Source organism: Diplodia seriata (assembly GCF_021436955.1).
Source record: "Diplodia seriata strain FDS-637 chromosome Unknown scaffold_1, whole genome shotgun sequence".
NCBI classification, from domain to species: Eukaryota; Fungi; Ascomycota; class Dothideomycetes; order Botryosphaeriales; family Botryosphaeriaceae; genus Diplodia; species Diplodia seriata.
The window spans coordinates 597,407-615,644 of NW_027117308.1; the positions used below are offsets into that span (position 1 = coordinate 597,407).

Genomic DNA, 18,238 nt, shown 5'->3' on the forward strand with positions numbered 1-18,238 from the left:
GCGGTCGGATCACCCCGATTGGGACACCGCTTTGACGGTAACCTCATGGCCATGCGGCGATAAATCCAAACCACCGTCCACGATCGGCAACGCAAACGTTTCATAACACCAAAATGTCTTAGGTAAAGTGGCGATCTGATAACTTCACGGGGATGGCACGCAGCTTATGGACCCCCTGCACAACCACCATTCTTATCACCCGTACTGTTGTTACACAGCGCGTCAGCCTCGTCAACGGCCTATGCTGCCGGTCCTGAAAGCGGAATAAAGACATGGGTATACAGCGGACCCCAAGAGCGCACAGCCAATACCAGTCGTTTCGCCAAAGCTGGCCCTACTTTTTTCTATACTTGGAGCAGCAATGCAAGGAACTACACTGAAAAATAAAACGGCGCCCCGGCACTGTCGCCACAGCTTCGGGGCTGGGAAAAGATGAAGGAATAGCATAGGTATACTCTTTAGGGATTCACATAAGGAGCTCAGCTCCCAATCCTTCGGCGTCTCTTCAACCACCACGTCAAACTTCCAAACCCAACGCCAACCTCCGCGTGAGTATCTTCTAATCGCGTACAACGGAACAGCTCACACCGCTGATCGAGTATGCACCACCTGCCTCTCGTTTCTTATGTTTGTCCTCTACCTCACGACGCTCCGTGGCGAAGCCGAAACTTCTGACTATGGCCACGTCAAATCGTATCAGGACACCAGCTTCACGACGGCAAAATGCGATTTGTGCAAAGCGGCCATTGAATTGGAGCAGGAAAAGTTTGCACGCTGGTACAACTGCTCGATGACGGAAGCGCACTATCGCCTTCTTGCAATGAAGAGAAAGAGCAGACCCTGCCAGATCATCGTCGTTGAGGATCGCGGTCTAGTTGAGGCCCGATTCCAGATAACGGAAATACTCTTCTTCACTCTACAGTTCTCACGTGGTACTTTGTACCCATGACGTAGGCCTTGCCGGTGTTGGCAGGTGCGATCGGCCAGGGGGTTCCACCTACTACTTCTTCGGCTCGGCGATACGACCTCCTCACCATCTCACCACGCTACGACCCGCGGCATCACCGGGCGCTGACTCCAATTAGCCGCCGTACCGCTCCACACATCTTCCCTGTTCTAGAAGGATATTGACCGGGGCCCCGATTTCCGCACGGGGAAACGGTGGGTTGAAGAATTTTCCACTTCGCACTCGTTGTTGGCAGGCACGACCGACCAGGGGGTATTACTGCTTCTTCCGCGCACCACCGATACGACCTCCTCGACACACCACGACCCGCACCATCATCGTGTTGTTCCACGCGTCTACGGTCCTCAAACTTCCCTACCAGGCTCATCGACACCGAGACTGACGAGACAGGGATGGCCACACCGTCGCGGTTTTGGCGACCGCCCAGCCAGCCCACAACCGTTCGAGCCCCACAACCGCACCACACCCTGCACAGCTTTTGCATTCGTTCAAGACGCGTCTGTGTTGCAGTCGTCAGCTACCCTCCACCGCTCTCATTTCGCGTATCCGTCGCACACTGGGTGCCACCTTCAGCAGCACGCATCGTCGAGCGTCACCGACTTACACCATTCTGCGCACAACCTTCACCTCTCGGCCGCACGCTGGGTGCCGTCGCCAGCATTCCGCGCAGAACTTGTATCCGTTCAAGAAGCGCCTGCATTGCAGGCTTGGACCGTCCTCCGCCGCTCACTTCACGTATCCGCCACACTCTGAAGATCCCACCTCCAGCGCAACCTCTAGTGTCACCACTGTATGCGTGGCAAGTGTGACGCCATTCTCTGCTGAGTCTACCCACTCCCAGTCTCCGGCCATCCCAAGACGGGCGTATTGTCACCATGGAACCTCGTCTGGACCTGGTGGTTGAGTTCATGGGGAAGCATGTCGAAGCTATCGAAGGCTTTGAGCGAAGGGTACGAGACCAGCAAGGCACAGAGACTGCCTCAAATTTCTACAAAGCAGTCAGGGAGCATGCTCAGATGTTCAAAGAGCTCTGCGTTAAGGCAAAAACATTGGAGCAGTCTCTGGGCGAAAAGCTCCGGCCAGATGATCACCTCAATCAGCAGCTCGATGCGGAGAAAATCAAGCTTGCAGAAACAGGTTCCCACTCTGCCGGTCTTGAAAGCAGGTTGGCCAGTTGCAAGCAGGATATGGTCGCGTGTACTGCAAAGCTTGGAGACTCCGAGCAAAACGTTCTGAGTGCAAACGCTCTGGCCGAGGACCGACAAAAGACAGTGAACTCCCTTGAGCAGGATATCTTACAGTTGAAGGAACAGCTCAATTCCAAGGACGAGCTCCTTACCCAGTCCGAGGCCCTCGCGGCGAAATACAACGAGGCCGAAAGACAACTTCGACAAAGCAACGCTTCTGAGGTTCAAACCGACAGACTCCAAAAGTGTCTTGAGCGTCTGGAAATCACCGCCACAAAGCTGGACCAGGGTGTCGAAAAGGCTCATGACCATACAGACGTTCTTGCGGAAGCGCAGAAATCCAATCGGGAACTCGCTGATGAAGTTGCTCGGTTGAAGCACCAGCTCAACGAGGAAAAGCAACGTCGCGCCGCTATGCCTTCTCCGAACATTGTCGAAAAGCCTCCAATACTCGTCATGGAGAAGGGGAGCGTCATAACACTTCTAAGCGATTCCCTTCTGTCGATCCATTCCGCCATTAATGATCAACCTCGCCTTTCTTCCGAAGATGTTCGCTTATCTGTCAAAGCAGCGTTTGCCGAAAGCCCACTCTCATCGTTAAAGGACCTTCCCTCGTCAGTTGAAGCCGCCTTGGTGGAACGGAACCGTCTTTTGCGGGATGATTTCTCGGCCTCAGTCAAACCCATATTTCTCAGCGTGTTGCAAGAAATGGAATTGGGATCATACTTGAAGACGGTGGTTTCTGTACTAGAAGGGTGGAAGAAAGTATGGCGACCAATCAAAAATCCATCAAGGACCTGGCAGCAGGGAATGGCATCTTCATTGAAGATGTCAAGACAACCATCAAGGACGTGGCAACAGGGAACGGCACCTTCATAAACTCGAGATCATCTAGTAGTCACACAGGGCTCCAAGGCAAAGAATGGCTATGCGAAGAGGCGAGTAACGTCCTCGGGAAAGCTGCGTTGGGGATTGCGAGATTGTTGGCGAGAAGTGAGGAGGGGTGGTTGCTGTGTGATGGGATTGAAGTGATGGTGGCGTCTTCGGTAGCGTTTTCGGCTTACAGCCCCCTCTTGCAGCTGATGGCTAGCGCGAAGAATAGCATAACATGGCGTAACTATGCCTTAGCTCATTCTTAGAGGGAAAAAAATTTAACACGTAGGTAGTTGAAGCCATCGTCCAGACGTGTATGTAGAATTTTTAATTCGACATTCTCGTCCGGACGATAGCTTCAACTACCCATGACATGAGCAAAAACAGATCCATGCTAGCCGTCGGCTGCGCGAAGGAGCTGTAGACAGCGGAAGGCAAGCATCCCTGCGGATCGGATTTAGGCCGTCGCTTGTTTGGAAAGCTTGGCTTGCACGAAGATTTGATGCTGTGTCGCCCGAGACTCTCGACGAGAGCAGGCGAGGCGGGCCGCTACGGGCAACTGTTCTGCAGATCTCTCTTACGTGCATCATCCATCTCGTGTACCTAATTCTCGCGCTCCCTCGTCACTGGACGGGAGTTGTAGATGCGATTGCCGGCGGAATCAATCTGATCGTGCAGAGTACCCGGGGATGCCAAGCCAAACACGCAATGGCCATCCCCCCAACCAGACCTCACCACCAGCCCCGACAGTGACCAATGATAGACGGCGCATCCTCGCTTGAAGCCTGCCGCGCTCGACACCAACCCCACCCGGCGGAAATTGAGGGTTCCGGAAACGCCAAGGCTCGCCTGCGCCGTGAAACATGCGGGCAAATTGCACGGAGCCGCGAGCGTCCACCAGTAGCGCCGACGGAAAGCTGGACCTCACTCTACACGCGGGGCTTGGCAGGAGGCGGGCCCCACCCGCCCTTCATGCCTTCTTCTGTTTCATGCCCCAAACGGGAGGCTCGAAACCGTTTCCAGCCCCGGTCGAGCCACGCCGGGCGAGGTGGGCATGCTGCGGGCCGTGACTCCGCCTGTTTGCGGTGCTGCAATGTTTCAATTGAACCGCTTCCACGAATCGTCAGAGATCCGGTACGATGCCAGCTGCGTATATAGATGGGCATGGCAGCCGTAATGCTCACCAGCAGCAGCCGCACCTTCTTTTCACCACCACTTCTCTTCCATCACTCACTCTTCCACCACCATCATGAAGTTTGTTTCCGGTCTGGCCCTGGCGGCCCTCACGCACCTGGCGTGCGCCATCCCCATGGCTGAGAAGCGTGCCCCCGCGGCCACGCCCGTCGGCTACGCCTCGCAGAACGGCGGCGTGACGGGCGGTTCGGGCGGCACCACCACCACCGTCTCCTCGCTGCCCGAGATGACGGCTGCGCTCGAGAAGGGCGACGATACGGCCAAGGTCGTCTACATCTCCGGCAAGATCACCGGCTCCGAGAAGATCTACGTCGGCTCCAACAAGGTGCGTTGCCCCCCTGCCTCCTCCCTGCTCCGCTGCTAACCCACGTTCCAGTCCATCCTCGGAGTCGACTCCAGCTCCGGCCTCGAGGGCGTTGGTCTGCTCGTGCGCGACGCCGAGAACGTCATCATCCGCAACCTGGCCATCTCCAAGGTCGAGGCCGACACGGGCGGCGACGCCATCGCCATCGACGGCTCGACCAACGTCTGGGTCGACCACTGCGACCTGTCCAGCGACCTTTCGGCCGACAAGGACTTCTACGACGGCCTGCTCGACATCTCCCATGGCGCCGACTACATCACCGTGTCCAACGTCTACTTCCACGACCACCACAAGAACTCGCTTGTCGGCCACTCCGACTCCAACGCCGACGAGGACACGGGCAAGCTGCACGTCACCTACGCCAACAACTACTGGAGCAACGTCGGCTCGCGCTGCCCGCTCGTCCGCTTCGGCACCGTCCACGTCGTCAACAACTACTTCGAAGACGTGTCCGTGTCCGGCATCAACACCCGCATGGGCGCCCAGGTGCTCGTCGAGAACAACGTCTTCGACAACGTCGTCCAGGCCCTCGTCTCCGTCGACTCCAAGGAGGATGGCTACGCCGTCGCCCGCGGCAACGACTGGGGCACCTCCACCAACGAAGCCCCCGAGGGCACCCTCACCGAGATGCCGTACACCTACACCGCCGTCGAGGCCAGCGCCGTCAAGGCCGCTGTTGTTGGTGTGGCTGGCAACACCCTCTCTGGCTTGTAAGCGGTCCTGCTGCTGTAGGCTGCGGTGGCTGGCTTGCGCCCTTCTTTCTTGTATTGTACTTTGACGTAAATAAGATTTATTACAATCACTACCTTGCCGTGTTGAAATATGGCCTTTCCAATGCTTCCTTGGGTGACTTTGGCGCGTCTTACACACCCCCCGCTTCTTATTGCCGTGCAAACCCTCGTCAGAACTTTCATACCTGCAGTGAATTCTACCTCTACATATTTTCTTACATCAACGCGGGGCAACCGCTCTCAAATCACTTGTATATATGACGTGCTCAAGCCTTCCCGCTATTCTTATGCTTCTCAGGTATTTCGCAACTAGCTTAACAAGCAACCTCTTACCCTCCCCTTCGTTGCTCCACTCGACATTCCTCAGCAACCCTTTGATAGGCTGAGGCGCTGGAAATCTGAATGGGTAGCTAGAGCCGTAGTTCATTCTCCAAGATCGACTGTAATACCATCTGACTGGCGCAAACCCCATCAATGCTCACTGATCTGAGTTAATCCGAGAGAGGAGGCGACGAAACAACGGATGAAAGGATGGTTCATATACACAGGCCTTCACACCCCCATCCCCCGCCCACCCAAAAAAGAAGCACCAACAAACGCTCACTCCCCGCACATGACACTCTTCCCGCCGGCAGCACTGTAGCAATTCCCACTCACAACAGCAACGTCCTGCGTCGTCAGCAAGAGCGACTCACGACGAAACCGCATCCCACTCACCTGCGCCGCCATCTGGCAGCCGGCGTCGGAGTAGACGACGCAATGCGGGCTGTCTCCGTCGAGCAGCACGCTGTCGAAATCGGCGGCAAGGCAGCCCGTCTTGCCCGTGAACTGCGAGTTGATGACGGTCGCGCCGCTGCAGTCCGAGGTGCGGAACGTCGTGACTTTTGCGCCGCTTGCGATGCCGAGGAGGGCGATGGAGACGGAGAGGGTGGCGAGACGCATGGTTGGATGTGGACGGTGTGAGTCGGATGCAGCTTGGGTGTGGTTGCAGTCGTGTCTTTCGCGGCCGGCGCTTGTGGGGTACTTGTAGGTTGTGTAGATGCTGATCGTGTTCTCAGACCAGGGGTTTGCGGGCCCCGTTGACGGCGGAAGGAATCGAGCCGAGTGGCTGTGCCCGCGTCGAAGGATTCGATCCTTGCTTCTGGAATCCTCTGATCGGCGCGGCCGTTGTTGTTGCGAGCTTGGATGTAGGCTTATGGCGCACTCTAAAGGGTTGGACCATGATACACCCAAGGTTGAAGGTTTGCAAGTATGTGTCCTTGATACAGTGGCGGACCGAAGATCTCTCGGTGTTCTGCGAGCATGGATACGAGCCCGTACATGGGGTGGACTGTGTGGAGGAATAGTCTCTGTGGGGGCTGTTGGTTTGATCGGCCAGCCAATCGCGAACCATAGAGAAAGCTGCTGCATAGTAAAGGGGTTTCCACGTCTCTGTTCACTTCTCGTTTCAAATGAAAGCTACGAATACATAGATTCGCTGAACGCACCACCTCAGTAGCTCCCTGCTTGGGCTCGTAGTGCTCGACGTAATCACTGATCTGCAGAAGATTGCTGCAGTACGGGGCGAACTCCGTCGGGAGATGTCAAAGCAAGTAAGATTGCCAACGCACTCCCATGCATCTGAGTCGGGCTGCAAGTCTCGTGGGATGCTTGAGTCGGTGTAAAACTCTTGGGTCCGCAACTTCCGACGTACCACAAAACCTAGACTGGCAATCATCTAATGTAGCACTGGTTGTTGCGCATCGACAGCATCATAGAGTTTAAGCTAAACGGAAGGTCAGAAAGTGATTGGCGGGTGGACCACCTCCGTGCTGACACAGAAGGATTCTTACACAAGATGAAGTCAGAAGCGGTTACAAACAACGACACGCAAGGAGGGAAAGCTGGCTTAGGTTCCAGGATGCCTTTTCCCTGGACACTACAGTCATCGACACTTCGAGTATTGGAATTCAATCCAGATTTGCATCCGTCGCCCTTCTTCTTAGTAACACTCAAACACTGCTCCGTTAATCATCGGGCTGATGCTCGAGAGTTTGGTTGATCCCGTTATGGCACAGCTTAGGTTTCGCCTTTCTGACGTGGGGTCGGCGGTGCGGACATGTCGGAGCACCGATTTAGTTGTGCACCGATGCGTCGAAATTTAATGGTATGCTTACTTGTGCACAAGCCCTACACAGCGTCATCGAGGGATGTGTAACGCAGAGTTGCATTGCCGGTGAGGGCAGTTTTTCTGGTACGTGTGGCAATGATGACGGGGTTTCTAAAAGAAACCCCCAAAAACAAGAAGCATGGGTTTCAGTCACGCGGGTCCCGTTGAGAAATAAGTGAGCGCAGTTCAGCAATCGGAGGACACAAGCTTTCCAGGCAAAGAATACAACCAAGAAGTGGATCAAGCGCATTCTTCAGGAGAAAGATACTCTGACCATCGGCTATTCTCGCCCACACCACCCAATACCCATGGACGTCACAGACAAGGGAGAATCATGCATTCCACTCATGACAATGGTACAGGAAGCGAGTCGGTAAATCGGTGTTCGAAAACGCCGTTTCGACGAGGGTGGGCAGGGAGAGACAACCATAGCGGTGGACCAAGGGCTACCGCACTCGGCTGCATGTCATGAATCATATTGGGAGGCCTTTGGCGATCTCTGCTTCTTTCAACCTAGTTCCACTGAATCCTTCTTTATGTCGGCGGTGTTCCAGTAAGTGATGGCCGCAGTAGTGGCGCTCAGCTATGTGGGGTAAGCAGCACAGGGACGCCTTGTGCCACAGTCAGCTCAAATGGCTGAACCGGCCAGCGAATGGGGAGTGCGAGAAGCAAAACAGTCGCGTGGCGAGGCGGTTGCCGACGACCGATCGATGCGGCTGTGCGACCCCCCGTCCTTCCACATGGCTCAGCCGGCTAAGCATTCGCCAAGGTTGTGCTCCATCGCATCGATGGAACGACTGATGAACGATGCTCTCCGGCATCCCTTCTTCACGGCTTTGCAGCTGTGGACCACGTATTTAAGCTGACCGAAACGACGGCATCGAGATCATCATCCAACCATCACTTCCTCTGCAAACAATCAATACAACCATAATGAAGACCTTCACCTACGTCTCGCTATTCCTCGCCGGCCTGAGCTTCGCCTCAGCTGCTGCGGCCCCGGGCCCCGAAGGCCTCGTCGAAAGGGACACTGCTGCCGTCCACCAGGGTGTTAGTTACAGTTTCCCCTTTACGCCCCATCGTGGCGTCCTTGCTGATTAGGACCGTAGACTTGCAACAAGCAGAGCCAGGTCTGCAACTACAAGGTCAACGGCGACAGCCGTAAATGCAACTGCGGCGTGGGCAATGGCGGACAAGTGGGTGATATCTTTTTGGATGCGATCGAAGCAATTTCGGCGCTGACAACACGCAGTGCAGCAAGAATGGCAACGTCTGCCACTGGAACACCAACGCCAACCCCAACAAGTGCAACTGCACTTAGAACCCTCGACAGGAGCGCAAGCGGAGCGGAGAATTACGCAACTCGGGCGTGATCTTGAGCCAGTTCTCCGCGGCTCCGATGGTCTGATGGGAGTGGATTTGATTACGTTTCTTTGAAGGCTGGCCAGCTTTGTAGTCGTTTCAGTCACTCGCTTCACCAATTCAGGAACTTGTTACGTATACTCTGTGCATAATGCGTGCGCCTGAATGTGGAGTGATGTCGGCGGTGCTGTATGAGTGAAGCATCAAAAGAACATATCCAGTTTCTCAGACTGCGTCCTGAACAGTTCAAGCAAAGCTGTAGGGACCTTGCACTTACCTGCTGTATACACGACATCGCCCTACCGCTCTCGACGGGAAGAGGGATTTGATGAGCCCTCCTTCACAACCCTCACCGCAAATTGCGAATGTATTCGATTCCCGTGAAACCACTTGGATGATTTTCTTGAGTAAGGCTGCGTAATAATGGCTATGCATGCTTATTGGATTAGACTAGTCCGTTCATGATGTGGTGGCAATTAGTCATCAAGCTTTTAGTGGGGACGCGGGCTTGCGGTATAAGTGGCCGACAGTTCCCGCAGAGGCGGCTGAGTCTCCGCTCAGCTTTAAAGTGACTGTACTACTTCTTATGGCGGAACCGGCGGAACAATCCCAACTGACCGCGTCGGGTATGTCTCTATACTTTGTTACCTTCCTATAATTGGATCCTTCGCCATCACTCGGCCTCTCTTTTCCCAGCGAAAATAATTGACTCCCGTGGCCAATGGAGAATCAGAAAGCATGATCATATGCATGTCTTAAACCGCACTGATCGGATTCTACATTTGCTTGAGCAAACGCCTTCCATTGCAAAGACTGATGTTTGCCGAACAGGTTCGGACGGAAAAGTGAGAATACCAAAAGCGTGTGAAGGTATTCCCGGGCTCTTGAATCCGTGCGGGGTCATTGAAAGCGCTAATAAGTAAGCAGAATGCCGCCGTAGGAAACAAAAATGCAACGGTCTGACGCCTTGCAACGTATGTTCCCGACGCGGGAGCCAATGCAGATATCGGGGCTTCCTCCGCAACAGAGCCACAAAAGCATTGATAGCCCAGAGGCGCAGCCAGAAAACGCCGCCTCAACCAGAAGCAACTGATTCATACAACGCGGAAAGTCCTGTCAGGGTCCGGGAAAGCACAGACACAGACGATGGAATCCAGACAGTACGGCTGCGGGAGCGTATCTTCAACAATGTGCGAGCCACCTATGCCGCGCCAGAGTCACCGTCCTGCTTGCTCCAACTGTACTACGGGCCATCGTCGAACTTCTCATTCCTACAGCACATCCACTCGCATTTGACGGCACGACGGGCGTCACAATCCGTCAGCGATGACAACGATGGCGGCCAGGGCATCGACAAATTTAAATACAAAGGCATCGTCTTCGGCAGTGCATCAAAACATGGCCCCACCACCTCACCAGTGTTTCTTCACTACGAGCTTGCGAGATCCTTCTTGCAGAACTATCTCTCCACGACCCACCATTTCATACCAGTCCTAGATCCCGAGCGGCTACGGTCAACATTTGAGAAGCTCTACGGCCGCGGAAACATGGGAGAGTCCATCGAGCCTCTGGACAAAACCGCGGTAATCATTTCGTTGGCCATGGGCGCCATTTCAACAGAGGAGGAGTACTGGAGGGCAAAGCTGCTGGGGCAAGCACGGACAGAAGCCGAGTCGGTGCGCTACCACGTGAACGTGAAGGCGGTGCAAGTAGCTCTGCTCATGGCGCACTACGAGTTCGCAACGGGCCATCCCAACCTGGCGTACCTGTCTCTCGGCAGCGCCGTCACCAAGGCCTTCGCCGCCGGCATCCACAAAGCGGGCCGTGGCTCGGATCGACCCGAGGTGAGCCGCACAATGTGGAATCTCTTTTGCAACGAGAGCATATCGTGCCTCATGCTGGGGAGGCCGTATCTGCTCAGTCGGGAAATCATCACTGTCCCCCTTCCAGAGACACCGTCGTTCGTAGCGTCCCTTGTCCGGCTCTGCATGACGATCCGTCACACACACCAAATGTACTTCGACGACAAGACCTCCACCATCTCCAACATGGTCGACTCCGCCAACGAGATCCTTCGCGAGCTCCAAGCCTTTTCCGCGTCCGTCAAAGAAGACATCGGCGTGCACATTGGCGCTTCGACCTGCCCAGCCTCGGGGGAAAAACTGGCATGGCACGTCGTCACAAACTACCGTACGTGCGTCCCGTCCCTTCACCGCGGCCGTCCTCAACCAAACTGACGAAGCAACGCAGTCTACTTCTACACCCAGATCCTCGCCTTCCGCCCGCTACTACTCCTCCACATCGAGCTACACCGGGGCCCGGACGCCGCAAACCAGCCCCACAGCCAAACCACCACCCCCGCCCTCCTCCACGCCCGCTCCCACGCCATCGACGCCGCCCGCTCCATCATCGCCTTCGCCGAAACCCTGCTCTCTACGCCGTCCGCCCCCAACATCCAGGCACGCCCCTCCCCCCTCCCCTCCCCCATCCGCGCCCCCCCACGCGCTAACGCCGTCCGTGTGCCAGGGCCTCTGCAACCACGGCTATTTCCTCGAGTCCGCCTGCTTCGTCCTCGTGCTAGCGGCGGCGACGCACGACCGCGGCAGTACGGCGGCGGCTGCGAGCCACGTGCGGCACGTCGCGCGCGGCTTGGCGGCGCTGCGAAGGCTGGTGCAGCGCGAGCCCATCCCGAGCGTTGTTGCGGCGCTGGAGCGCATGCTCGAAGGACTCGGCGGCGGGGGCAGGAATGTTGCGCAACCCGGACCGTCGCTGCGGGGGGATCAAAGGGAAATGTCGCAAGGGAACGCGGTGGTGGTGGAAGGGGGGAACGTCAACGCGGTGGTGGAAGGAGGGGGCGTGGGGATGGCGCTGGCGGACGACGACGTGCTGGGGGAGGAGCAGCAGGGGGGTATGGTTTGGGCGGACGGGGATCAGGGGATGCTGGGGGCCGGGCGGGACGGCGGTGGCGGTGGCGGTGGCGTGTTGGAGGACTTTGAGTTGCCGAATATGGATTGGGGTATTGATTTTTCGTTGCTGGATGTTGAGGAGTTTGTGTCGGTCATGGGGATTCAACCGGGGCTGAACACGTTTCATTAGTTGGTCTCTACTGCGCATCGAAAGAATACAGCATTTGCCAGTGACTACGGAAGGAAGCTGTCGTATCGAAGAGAGAAGAGAGAAGCTGCATCAGCGCTTTTTTAGGCTACAGAATGTCTCACACAGCATCAGCTGGTCCGGCGAGGCCAGAGGACTTTTGAAGAGAAGCAGTCGCTGCCGCGGCCATTGCTGAATACTTGCACTTCCTGCGGATCCTCTCGCCATATCGATAAAAGAGAAACGGAAAAGGTAAGCATATGAGTGAAAGAAAGGCTGGGATTGTCGACGCCCAGTGTATTCCTGTGAGCACAGCGGCGTCAGTACGTAAGGAAGCAAAATACCAGGGGCGAGGAGTGACGCTTCATACCGAGACCGTTGTACATTTGCCGCGTGAAAAGCGGGAACACGGCGCCAAAGATTGCTCGGAACACGGAGTTTGCGGCCAAGACAGATGCCGCGTAAATGGTGTACGAGTCCACAAGGTAGTTCATGACCGCTATTCGACAATCAGTCAGGTTCCACGAGTCTTCCAAGAGATACTCACAGAGAAAGACAAGGACCATGGCAAAGCCAAATGGCGCGCCTGCTATGACGCTCGGAGCCCAGGGCAGCTCGGGGCCGTTGGTCCAGGCGAAGATGAACAGCCCGACAGGCAGAGCAACCGCTCCAACCAACCCCGGAGGCAACCGGGCCTCGGGCGGAGCTGTGCCGTTGTTCTCGTGCAGAAGACGCAAGTATCGTGGATTGTCGATCCAGATGTTGTATGCAACAGAAGCGAGCATCCCAACTGCAACTCCGATGAATGGAAGGCCGGAGACTCCAAGGCTCCAGCCGCGGTACTGCTGGTACACAATTGGGTATGCACCGAAGAGCATGTAGAGCGTCCCGTAGATGACGGCCATGTAGAAGCTTAACAGGAACACGATGGGCTCTCGGAACAGAAGGATCCAAGGTCTTGACAAGTTAGTGTACAACGCATCCTTGAGAGACGCTGGCTTCTTCCCCGACTCTGCTTCCACCTGAGCTTTTGTCAGGTAAACTTTGCCAGTTAATCGACTCAGCTCAGCTGCTCTGCGCCTCAGAAGGACTGGGGAGTACGTCTCAGGCACGGCAAGCGAAACGAAGATCCAGACGGCGCCGGAGAAGATGGCCATGACGCCCTGTATCCAACGCCATCCCTCGGTCTCGCCGAGGAAGCCACCGACGAGTGGACCGATGACTGCAAGAATCAGTTACCCACATTCTCTCCACGTTACTGCATTGGAAAGTTACTTACCAGGCCCCATGAACGGCGCCACCGCGAAGATGCACATGGCAAACCCCCTTTCTCTGATGTCGAAAATGTCTGCGATGACTCCGCCTGCGTTGGTGAAGGGCGAGGCACCAAAAGTTCCTCCCAGCAAGCGCAGTATCAGGACTGTTTCGATGTTCCGGGCAGCCGCCGTGCCCGCGTTGAAGGCGGTCAAGGCCGCAAAGGTTGCAAAGAAGACGACTCGTCGGCCATACATCTCGCCCAACGGAGCCTGGAGCCATATGTCAGCTCTCGAACTTGCAGTCCTTGGAAGCTTGCAGGTGGCCCGGTTAGAGAGGAAGGCTGTAGTCGTACCCATATCAGTGGCCCGATGCCAAACCCCAGAACGAACAGCGAGAGCCCGACGGTTGCCACTTCGTGACTTGCGCCGAGGTCTTTCTTGATACCTTCTAGACCTGTTGCACGAATTAGTACTGTATTTCAAGTGCGAGAGTGGAAGAGGAAATGCGTGGAGGTGTGCAGGAAGGGGAAAAGTTGCTGACCTCCAGAATACGCAGACGAGCAGAACGATACGCACAGCGTGGTTGATGCCACACTGAGTGCAATGAACCACTTGTACCAGCTCTTCCAGAAGAGAGGGTTTCCGGGGTCATCGGCAATCCACTGCACGATGTACGGATCCCCCGCGATCCCATTTCCTTCGTAATGCCAGTCCAGGACGGCGGCAGTGACGGGTGCTCCATTGGCCAGCAAGCCTCGTTTCGAGACGCGAGTCCGGCCAGGTTGGCTGCTTGTGCCGAGTGATTTTTGCTCGTCCATCGCGTTCAACCGGACGCAAACCGCCGGGTACAATAGTAGGGAATAAGCGTCTTGATGGAGTGACAATGTTTCGGTTCCGTCTACGTTTTCGGCTCGGAGTTCCGTTGAGGGCCAACAGCAAGTTGAGAAGCGTGGTTTAGAAGTACGCACTCGGACGGCCGGACTGCAAATCGCCCGCTCCGAACGACTTTGTCCGCCGATCCCGTGGCAATTGCAGGTATGAGGGGCTTGCGCTGGGGAGTTGCGCGATATTACGAACCGGATGTGCCTTTCCGATCATACAATGTGGAGTCGTGGACTGCCTATTCGAGAGCATGTCGGATGTATACGTGCAGCGGGTCGGCTGTATAAAACCACGGCGGATCGGCGGCCAATCATTGGGTGTGTTATATATCCGACCGAGCACGTATAGCCGAACCCGATCCGCACCATGGCCCCCGTAGCGTGGAAAGCCTAAGCCCGCGGCTCTTCTATAGTCGGGAAACGGGTAGTTTGCAGGGATGGCTAGTCCGTTTTCGGTTCCCGATGAACGAAAGACCGCATCACTTGGGCGAATCTTCAAACTGCATTCAGGAGGAGGCTCCACATGGTCCGTCACCGGCCTTTCTCGCCTTATCCACCACACTGTAGGATCCACAATCCGATGCCCACCTAACGGCTTAACGGAATGATGACTATTCGCAGATGCATATAAAAAAGAGCACCACTGATCTTTCAACCACCACCTCTTCTCACCACTATTTCATCCGACGTCATGAATACTCTTTACGTCCCCAGCACCGCCAAGGTCGCCTTTGTCAGTGGCGCCAACGGCATCAGCGGCCACGCCATTGTTGAGCAACTGATTCGGAAGCCCAAAACGGAATGGTAGACAATTCACACCCGTTTACCGAGACTTTACTAAAGAGTTCACCAGGCGCAAGATTGTCGTTTCCTCCCGCCGGGCCCTTCCCAACTACTGGGTCGATCCCCGGGTTGAATTCGTCGCCGCCGACTTCCTCTCCGACCAGTCTCAAATCGCGGCGCAGCTGCAAGAAATCTGCAAGGACGTGACGCACGCCTTCTACACGTCCTACGTCCACGACGACGATTTCCGGAAGCTCAAGGACATGAACGTCCCGCTCTTCCGCAACTTCATCGACGTCATCGACGCCGTGTGCCCGAAGCTGGAGAGGGTGTGCCTGCAGACCGGCGGCAAGCACTACGGCGCCCACTTGGGGCCGGTACCGGTGCCGCTGACCGAGGACATCCCGCGCTACGACGACGGCGGATTCAACTTCTACTACAGCCAAGAAGACCACCTCTTCGAGGTGCAGAAGCGCCGCGGAACCTGGTCCCACAACATCATCCGGCCCAACGGTATCGTCGGCTTCACCCCTCACTGTAAGTCGCTCCCGCTCCCCGTTGCAGATGGATTTCGTTGGACTAACGATGCGTGAACAACAGCGAACGGCATGTCCGAGGCGCTGACGGTGGCGCTGTACTTCCTCATCAGCCGCGAGCTGGGCAGCGCCGCCGCGTTCCCGGGCAACGCCTACTTCTACGACAGCATCGACGACATGTCATCCGCGCCCAGCATCGCCGACCTGTCCGTCTGGGCGGTGACGCAGGAGCATTGCCGGGACGAGGCCTTCAACCACACCAACGGCGACGTCATCGTGTGGCGGCACTTCTGGCCGAGGCTGGGGGCGTACTTCGGACTTCAAGTACCAGACCCGCTGTTCGAGAAGACCAAGGAGCGCGCGGAGACGCTGGACAACGAGATCGACATGTGCGAGTGGGCGAGGGACAAGAAGCCCGTGTGGGAGGCCATCGTGAAGAAGTATGGTGGGAATCCTCAGGCCATTGAGTGGGGCACCTGGGGCTTCTTCAATTGGGCGACCGGGAAGAGCTGGCTTACTATCGGGTCGACGGCGAAGGCGCGGAGGTTTGGCTGGGATCGCATCGATGATACGTATGAGTCCTGGATCGAGACGTTCAGGTCTCTGGAAAATGCTGGCATCATCCCCAAGATCACGGATATCCCCGCTAACGCGTAGAAGACACGGGGTGTCTGGGTAGCGTTCTGTTGGCATATATATGGCGACGGGAATGGAGGAGGGAAACATCATAAATGGAGCGCGGATGAATAAGAATATTTTGAATCGAGTGAGTGCAATCATTCTCCGGCCAGAGCCTAAGCACTAGATTTAATGGAACCTAGACTTAAGAACAAACAGATCATGTTCTCGTTGTCATGTACATGCCCGTGTGCCCCTGTATCTCTTGGTCTCTGTCGCCCACCCACGTATCTGATCAACACCAAGCATCTGAAGAGATTCCCATGCCCAAATCTACGAATACACCATGTCAGTACCACTCTACCGAGCTGCGCAGCCTTCGTCCTCCGGTGCCAATGTCCTTTGGTTCCCAGCGGAGCTTTCTGTAACCTTTGATCAAGGATATTACTATATAGTTGTGTCGCAATTCCACCATTCACGGTCAACAATGTGCACTCCGCCGGCCCTCGGCTGGACGAGCTCTGGCTGTTTGGAAAAGGCAGTAGTACCGGTGGAATCGGACGGGCATGGCAAAATGCTCCAAGATGGTGAGCAGTGCATGCATGCTGCACATGTCGCGGATCTGGTCAATGGAGAAACGGCGGGGCTGCAGTGGCCAAAGCGAGAAAATGGTTTGGAGGATTTTTACCGTTTTCGCAAATCCAGAGTCTTGTTTCATGCTGTATGTATATATTTGACCCCCGTAATGTCTTCCTGTCCTCAGTACAGTACGGCGCAATGGTCGCACTATCAAGCCGTCCGGCTTCCACGCTTCTCCCGGCTTCAGCATCTTCCCAGCTTCTTCGATGAGCACGTCGCACAGGGTCTTCCATGTCTGTCGGGATCGGACCAGAGCGGAGTGGGCGTCTTCTCGATATCCCAAGTCAGGCCATCGCCCCAGTCGGGTTTGTCGAAGATCTCCGGGTGGTCCTCGGAACAAGAGTGGTACAGGACAAAAATGTTGGATGTGACTCTTATGTGGGTGATGTCAAGATAGTCGACCGGCTGATTGTAATATGTGACTCCGCGGACGAAACTGGCAATCGACCGGAGGCGGGGTTGGCGTTCCGCAACATTGAGGAGATTGTCGAGTTGGGCGATGTAGATCCGCATCGTACTTGTTTGGACGGAGAACTTGTAGAGAGAGGGACGCCTCTCTCTGTGGACATGAGGCGTATCTTCGGTGTTGACTGGGTTATCGCTTGAGCTGCTGGAGGCATGTTCCGCCATGATGCGATAGGGGCAGCTGAGGAGAGCCAGTCGCGAGTGACGAAGTAGCTTGGCAAAGGTTTGGGTGCAGAGGTTAGGTGGTGTTGAGCAGGCCAAGGTTGCGCCCACTGCATAAAAAGAAGATCGAGCGGAGTGACCGACCGCGCTGCCGAGGAAGCCCCCGCCCGCAGACCACCTGCACCGCCGCCCGCCCGCTCAACCCGCTCACCTCGCCTCCCAAGAGCGTAGGCCAATGACCTCAGCATCACACTCAGACAAGACGAGAAGCATCTGCAAGACCACACCCGCCTCCACCTCCGTCCGTCGAACACTCTACACTTAGCACCTAATAAATATGCCTTAACCTCTTCTGAATACTCAACTGTCTTACGACCTTTGCTATCACATACAGGAATTTGAGTACATCTCTCCAGATGTTCGAGAGATCACTCACCGATTCCGCGTTAAACTATTTGTGTAGGCAGTTGGATACAAGGTCCGGACGTAAATATAGAATTCAAATTCACGAAGTCATGTCAGGATCATGTATTCAGCTACCCAGCCCATGTAGCAATTTCATTCGTCACCGCCGCGCTTGTTCCCCGGGGGTCCTCCCTCTCGCTCCACATGCCACAACTCCAAAAAGAAGCAACAATCTAGCTGTATTCATCCTCAATTCAACCAACATGCTCCATCGCCAGGTTTCTGATCTTCGATCCTGCCCGCCTGCTCTGCATGTGGGCGGAGCAACTTCACTCGTTCCCAGATATGGGGGGGAACCTTGAGACTGCCATTGTTAATGCACTCGTCCGTTGCCTTCTTCCATCTCTTGAAGATCTCTGGCTTGGGAATATTGCCCTTCAACCTTTGGCCGAGCGTGAGCGACAGAGGCGTCGTGGCGAACGCACTCAGCTTCTTGACGTACTCGAAGTACTCTTGGCGAAGTGCTGCGTAGTTGTTGCCGGCCTTGCCACCGCCGAATCTGCTGGGTGGCAC

General features: G+C 55.8%; 6 protein-coding genes across 6 annotated transcripts; 5 read left to right on the forward strand and 1 right to left on the reverse strand.

The window, feature by feature from the left end:
- Positions 1–1,842: 1,842 nt before the first annotated feature.
- On the forward strand, positions 1,843–3,349 carry SLS55_000182 (uncharacterized protein; the record flags this gene model as incomplete). The annotated part of the gene is made up of 3 exons (XM_066771696.1): positions 1,843–2,919; positions 2,949–3,048; positions 3,321–3,349. 3 exons carry the CDS (start codon positions 1,843–1,845, stop codon positions 3,347–3,349), a joined length of 1,206 nt encoding a protein of 401 aa, XP_066636975.1.
- A 927-nt stretch (positions 3,350–4,276) lies between these two features.
- Positions 4,277–5,299, forward strand: SLS55_000183 (uncharacterized protein; the record flags this gene model as incomplete). The annotated part of the gene is made up of 2 exons (XM_066771697.1): positions 4,277–4,546; positions 4,598–5,299. The coding sequence occupies 2 exons, from the start codon at positions 4,277–4,279 to the stop codon at positions 5,297–5,299; spliced, it is 972 nt and encodes a 323-aa protein (XP_066636976.1).
- A 3,099-nt stretch (positions 5,300–8,398) lies between these two features.
- On the forward strand, positions 8,399–8,786 carry SLS55_000184 (uncharacterized protein; the record flags this gene model as incomplete). The annotated part of the gene is made up of 3 exons (XM_066771698.1): positions 8,399–8,515; positions 8,575–8,661; positions 8,718–8,786. The coding sequence occupies 3 exons, from the start codon at positions 8,399–8,401 to the stop codon at positions 8,784–8,786; spliced, it is 273 nt and encodes a 90-aa protein (XP_066636977.1).
- Positions 8,787–9,776: 990 nt separating this feature from the next.
- On the forward strand, positions 9,777–11,064 carry SLS55_000185 (uncharacterized protein; the record flags this gene model as incomplete). Its single annotated transcript, XM_066771699.1, has 2 exons — positions 9,777–9,784; positions 9,831–11,064. The coding sequence occupies 2 exons, from the start codon at positions 9,777–9,779 to the stop codon at positions 11,062–11,064; spliced, it is 1,242 nt and encodes a 413-aa protein (XP_066636978.1).
- Positions 11,065–12,240: 1,176 nt separating this feature from the next.
- On the reverse strand, positions 12,241–13,994 carry SLS55_000186 (uncharacterized protein; the record flags this gene model as incomplete). Its single annotated transcript, XM_066771700.1, has 4 exons — positions 12,241–13,142; positions 13,200–13,446; positions 13,530–13,630; positions 13,718–13,994. The coding sequence occupies 4 exons, from the start codon at positions 13,992–13,994 to the stop codon at positions 12,241–12,243; spliced, it is 1,527 nt and encodes a 508-aa protein (XP_066636979.1).
- A 754-nt stretch (positions 13,995–14,748) lies between these two features.
- On the forward strand, positions 14,749–16,033 carry SLS55_000187 (uncharacterized protein; the record flags this gene model as incomplete). The annotated part of the gene is made up of 3 exons (XM_066771701.1): positions 14,749–14,861; positions 14,911–15,377; positions 15,441–16,033. 3 exons carry the CDS (start codon positions 14,749–14,751, stop codon positions 16,031–16,033), a joined length of 1,173 nt encoding a protein of 390 aa, XP_066636980.1.
- Between the last annotated feature and the right edge of the window lie 2,205 nt (positions 16,034–18,238).